Genomic DNA, 6,000 nt, shown 5'->3' on the forward strand with positions numbered 1-6,000 from the left:
ATTGATGTTTGTACACAAGCTTCAATTGGATTTTATGCTCTTGGACTACAGGAGTGTGTATTACACTTTTATTTTTATTTTTATTTTTAAAACTACTGTTCTTTTATTCATCCTAACACCTAGCAGACAGCCCTCCACATAGTAAGCACTTAAGTATTTGGTGACTGGAGATATGAAAAGGCCTACAGTAAAAGAGAAAAATCATGCAATCACTAGATAAAAAACTACCTAGATTTGTGTATCTGACTCCAAAATTGGGCTGGAATTGTTAGCAGACAAATTTTCTTCTGGCAAACAAACAAAAATGCAACAAAACTTCAAGATAAACAATCTATGTAGTAAGGCAGTGTCAAACACATCCGTTTTACCCAAACGATAGAACAAATACCAATAAGATGACAGACATCAAAATCAAACTTTGCAGCAATAAACAAATTTTCATATCTGACTGTAAATTAAAATCTTGTGTGCTTAGAAACATGTTCATTTAGACAGTATTAAAAAGTAGGATGTTAGTCTCAAAATCCAAGAGTTAAATTATTAATTCAATTTCAATGTTTATAATTTTAGTACTTTTACTGTATAGATAAGAGGACCAAGGCACAGTCCAGAGAAGATAAGTGACATGCTTTAAGGTGATTCAGGAAGGTGGTCAGAAAAGGGTGCAATAAGGCTCAGCTTTCTGATCCTTTATACAATGTGGGGAAGGCTGCTAATCAGAAATTATCTGACTAAAGGAAGGTTTGCATGGAAAAATTAAAGTTGCTATATAGCTCTTCCTTTTCAAGTTAGAAGAAATTATTTACTGGGTTTTCATAGTTGAATTCTTTTTTTTTAAGAGACCAGGTCTCACTATGTTGCCCAAGCTGGAGTACAGTGGCTATTTACAGGTGCTATGATCATGGCACACTGCAGCCTCAAATTCATGAGCTCAAGCGATCCTCCCACCTCACCCTCTAAAGTAGCTGGGACAACGGGGAAGCGCTACTGTACCTGGCTCATAATTGAATTTTTGACAGGAATTTCAAATATATTAGCCCAGAAATGTAATTGATTCACATATATTCCTTCTGTGTGAGCCTCTGACATTGAGTTCACATGTACTTTAGTCTGTATAAGAAGTTCCTCCTTTTCCTTTTCCACATCTTACTACTTTGCTTCTATTTTGTAAAATCTAAAGCAAAAAGTATTACTAAGTTTCTTTTTGTAGTTCTCATCAACACAAAGTGAAAGAGATTTTTGAACTACTTGTTTTAAATCTGCATTTCCGAAACTGGGATCTAATGACTTGTTTTCAGAGGTTTGAGATTCTCTGAGATTTTAAGATAGCAGTTTTATTTTCATAAGCATAATCTGAGTTACTTGAACATCCACTTCATAATTGTGTAGGAATATGATTTCAGTGACCACATTTGCTTCTGTGCTGAAGATTACATTCACACTAAATCTCCTTAAATGCAGTATTCTTCAGACTGGGTTCCAAAGTCTGTTTTTTCGTTAAACAGCAGTATTATTGAATAATACTGCTGCAGATTTTTATATTTTCCAATATTCTCTTTCTAGACTTTATTTGGTGAATTAATTAAATAAGGCCAGATGTGGTGGCTCTCGCCTATAATCCCAGCACTTTGGGAGGCCAAGGCAGGCGGATCGCTTGATTCTAGGAGTTTGAGACCAGTCTAGGCAACACAGTGAGACCCTGTTTCTAAAAAAACAAAAATACAAAATTTAAAAATTAGCTGGGCGTGGTAGTAAATGCCTGTAGTCCTAGCTACTCAGGAAGCTGAGGTGGGAGCATCACTTAGGTCCAGGAGTTCAAGCCTGCAGTGAGCTATGATCACGTTACTGCACTCCAGCTTAGGCAACAGAGCAAAACCCTGCCTCCATTAAAAATAAACATAAAACAAATGAAAAAAAGTAGTGTCTACCATATGCTAGTACAGCAGTGAATAAGAGAGACCAGAACCTGTCCTTAGAGAGCTTATCATTCTGGCAGGAAAACTCAACATTACTAATGAAAAAGTCTGGGTTCTTTGATTGAAATCACATAAAGAGTAGAGCACTTTAAAACACAAAACAGTTATCTGCCCTCCTTGTTAACAGCTACTATGGATCAGAGAACCCATACTCATCAGTACATTCTCAAAATATCCTAAGAGCTTGAGGTCAACTTGGTTTTACCTGTCTGGACACAGGTAAACCAATCCTCTTTTAAAAATTATTCAAATAAATCTCCTTTTCTTGCTTTAAGTTATCCTTCTCATAACTGGACAATGAAACAACCCAATTAGATACTCCCTGGTTGAGAAACAATTTTATGGAGAGATTTATATTCCGTGAGGTTTTGACAACACACTTTTTCTGCGTGATTGGGAAGTTTCTACAGACAGAAAACAATCAAGCTAAAACAGTTTAAAATGCCTAAAATGCACTTCTAAACTCAAGAAGAGGTCATGGATAGACGCTAGCCAAGACAGTACAAAAAGTCTCCCAAAAATTTAACCTTGGCTGGGCACGGTGGCTCACGCCTGTAATCCTAGTGCTTTGGGAGACTGAGGCAGGACAGCTTGAGACGAGGGAGCTAAAACCAGCCTGAGCAACGTAGAAGACCCTGTCTCTAAAAAAAAAAAAAAAAAAAAAAAAAAATTTAATGAGCCAGGTGTGGTGGGGCATGCCTGCAGTCCTAGCTACTGGGGAGGATTGTTTGAGCCCAGGAGTTCTTCAGGTTGGGCAAGAGAGGGAGATCCTGTCTCTAAATATAAATAAATAAAAATTAAAATTTAACCTTAATGACTTTGAATAGAACAAATGAGATTCAGAGAAGAGTAGCTTTGTCCTGTTAGCTACTACTTTAATATCTTTGTTAAAAAAAGAGAAAGCTTAAGAAGTCCCAAAGATAAATGTTATCAAATACACTAATTTAAATTTGTAATGGAGTAATTAATGGGTGGCAAATTCCTTGAACAATAGTAGGTTTTAAATATCTTAGTTTCTGGACCAAGTTTTCTAAGCAACAACATCCCCAAAGAAATACTACTGGAGCCAAGACCTGGAGAACTTTGGTGCAATTTCCCTCCTTTAGCTTACTCTAACTCATGATTGCGCCTATTAGACTTTATTATTGCTCTTTAGTGTGATCATTCTTATTTTATAATTGTTCTTGGTGGTTTTTATCCCCCCTCAAGAAGTTCCCAGAAAAAGTGCCAGCTGTATCAGAAAAGAAGTGCACAGATAATAGGATAAGTAGTTCAGTAAAAACTGGGAGAATCCTATCACAATCTTTTTAGCAGCCACTACGATGAGGAAATGAGCTTAACTAAAATACAACTCCTTATCTGCCAATAATACAAATATGAACGCCTAAAGTCAGTTCTAGTAGCAAAATCTTAACCTGGCTAAGATTTCTAGCCCAAATTAAGCCTCTGCATTTAAACATGCAGGTACACAAGGACGGCCAGATGCACACTGAGAGTTCTACTTGTCACCACATCCGGCACAGAAACTGAAGCAGGGAAAAACTGGCTTTCCTGAAGGAGCTTCCTAAGAAACCGCAGGGCCTCAAGCCAATCTAACTCTGGAGCCATCGACAATCCAAATTCCAGACCAACTCTTGGCCAAGCTAACTTTCATAGTGTACACTAACTCCGCGGTAACAATACACAATCTGGCTACAATCAAGCCTTTCCAATTCTCCAAAGCATCTCTAGTCTTACTCGTCCTTCGTAGCTCAAGATAGAAGCAAAGCGACTGACACAAAGGCCAGTCGTCCCAAGGCGCTTTTTCTGTGGCTCCGCTATGGCCACTTATTAACTATTCCTAAACTAGGGGCTCAATGCCCCCCCTTCTGCCCTTCCTCAATCCTGCCCCGGCCGGTAAGCCTCTGCCTGGGAGCCCCTCCGCCCGGAACAAAGCGAGGGGCCCCGGCGGTGGGGGCAAGAGGCGCCAGCGGCACGGGGACTGCCGCACGGCGCACAATGAGAAACTACCAACTTCAGAGCGCAGGAACATCCTCAATTGGCAAGAAAGAGGGGCGGCGGCAGGCACGCCCAACTTCAAACTCAGGAAACCTACGGGCTGGCGGCCATCTGGGAAAAAGCCCCCTTCCCAGGGAAAGAAGAAAAAGGCGGAGGAGATGCGAATCGCCCACCGGGCCCCGGAGGGGCGCCCTGCCCTCAGACCGGCCCCCGCCCCCGAGGCCCGCTTCCCCGCCTTCTCTCTGCCTCTGGTTCGCTGCCCCAGGCCGGGCGGCCGGTTACCTTGATGCGCTCCCGGCACTGGGACGGGGTCCGCTCGTAGCCCAGCTCGGCCAGGGCCCGGGACACGCGCTCGTACATGGCTGGCCCGGGGGCCTTGCTGCCGAACACCGTGCCGGCTCCCTCCAGCTGCTGGTACCGCGCCTCCACCAGCCGCTCGTTGCCCCACACTGCGATGAGCGCGTTCGTCTCGGCTGGCGTCCACGACATGCCCCGGCAGGCGGCGGCGGCGGCTGCCGCAGCCCCGCCACCGCCGCCACCAGGGGAGAAGGAGACCGAGGACGAGGCGGCGCTGCGGCCCCCCAGCCCCAGCCCGAGACCCCCGGACGCCGCTGCCCCCGAGCCCGCCGCACTGCCCGGCCCGAGCGGGGAGGCACCCCGAGGCGTGGAAGGGTCGGACAGCGATGGATTTCCGTCGCTCAGGCCACCAGGAGAAGCCGGGGAAAGCACCTCCATCTTCGGAATTTTTAGCGGCGAGTTGGCGGGCAGCTCCGAGCCACAGGGCGCAGCCATCTTCCAAGCGGCCGCCGCTGCACCGCCCGGAAGTGACGCGCCCGCGCATCCGGCCACCGCGGTCTCCGGGGCTGCCCTCGGGCCTGGCTCGCCCGCGGGCGGATGGCTCCGGGTCTCTGCTGCCGACGATGTGGCTGCCGGGCGGAGGTCGTCCACTCCCCTGGGCCTTTCTCCGCGAGCCCTCCCACGCCGCCCGCTCCTCTCCCGGGGCGAAGGGCGGGGACGAGGCGCGCCGAAGCCCCGAGCTGAAGAGAAGGGTGGGGGCATGAGGGCGCTGGAGTGAGGAACAGATTGGAGCCTTCCCACTTCCTCTCCAATCTCAGCCCCCGAGAGGAGGGGTGAGGCCCGCGAGGGGGCCCGGAGTTAAGGAGGAATTGACCGTTTCTCTCTCTCCTGTCTCCCCCGCCTGTGCCCGTCTTCCCTCTAAGCCGGCCTCTAGGTGCAGAGGCTGACGTCCAGGATGGGGACCGGGGAAGCCTCTGGAGGGTATATCCGGGAAGGCACCAAGGCTGAAGTGAGAGCGGTTCTGGGGAAGGCTTTAAAAAGCGGATATGGACCAGGGTAGAGTTCGTACGCTGTAGCTTTTCAAGAACACCGATCTCATTAATTAAAGAACAGCAACTATTTAATTCCAGTTATAAACTATTGTTTTCCAGTTAATCTGGGTAGGTGTGGCCGTTTGTAGAATAGTTAGATTACATTAGTCTTTATTGCGTTGGCACAGTTGTCTGTAGCTTGAGCGTATAAAAACTCCTGAGCCCAGCAGAAAAGTTACTTTCCAATACCATTCTCCATCCTCCGTGCTTTGGAAGTTGCATCGTTTTCCGGTTTTTCGTACTCAAAGAACACTGTCAATTATGACAGCTCTGTGACCTCTGGTAATGAATTAGTGTATTAGTCACTCCTGAAACGTTCCTTAAAGTGCTGGAACTTAACAGTAGCACACCACATCCAGTACACAGCTGTACCGTATTTCCGTATTTTTCAAAGCTGAAAATCTTAATTGGATATCTTGGATCATTAACTTAAAACCTCAGCGGATTTTTCTTTCAAAGCAGACATAACTGAGGATGCTGACCAATGAATGCAAATAAACTATGCAATATTTTTTAAAATAACAAATGTATGTTAGTTTTTTTTAAGCTGAGGTCAACTATGTTTTGAGGGGGTATGTGCTTTTTTAAATTATTGTTTTATTTCAATCGATTTTTGGGGGTAACAGGTGGCGTTTGGT

General features: G+C 45.6%; 1 protein-coding gene across 4 annotated transcripts in view; it reads right to left on the reverse strand.

Annotated features, from left to right (window-relative positions):
- Window positions 1-5,153, reverse strand: part of MSANTD2 (Myb/SANT DNA binding domain containing 2) — a 35,168-nt gene extending 30,015 nt beyond the window's left edge. For 2 of the 4 annotated variants that reach the window (XM_004052349.5, XM_004052350.5), the window contains exon 1: window positions 4,257-5,135. In XM_004052349.5, coding sequence (XP_004052397.3) covers window positions 4,257-5,033 — 777 coding nt within the window. In that variant the 5' untranslated portion in view covers window positions 5,034-5,135. Of the gene's footprint in view, window positions 1-4,256 lie in introns of all 4 variants that reach the window. The other 2 variants (XM_019036942.4, XM_031016129.3) reach the window with 1 other exon arrangement.
- Between the last annotated feature and the right edge of the window lie 847 nt (window positions 5,154-6,000).

Source organism: Gorilla gorilla, chromosome 9 (genome assembly GCF_029281585.2).
Source record: "Gorilla gorilla gorilla isolate KB3781 chromosome 9, NHGRI_mGorGor1-v2.1_pri, whole genome shotgun sequence".
Lineage (NCBI taxonomy): Eukaryota > Metazoa > Chordata > Mammalia > Primates > Hominidae > Gorilla > Gorilla gorilla.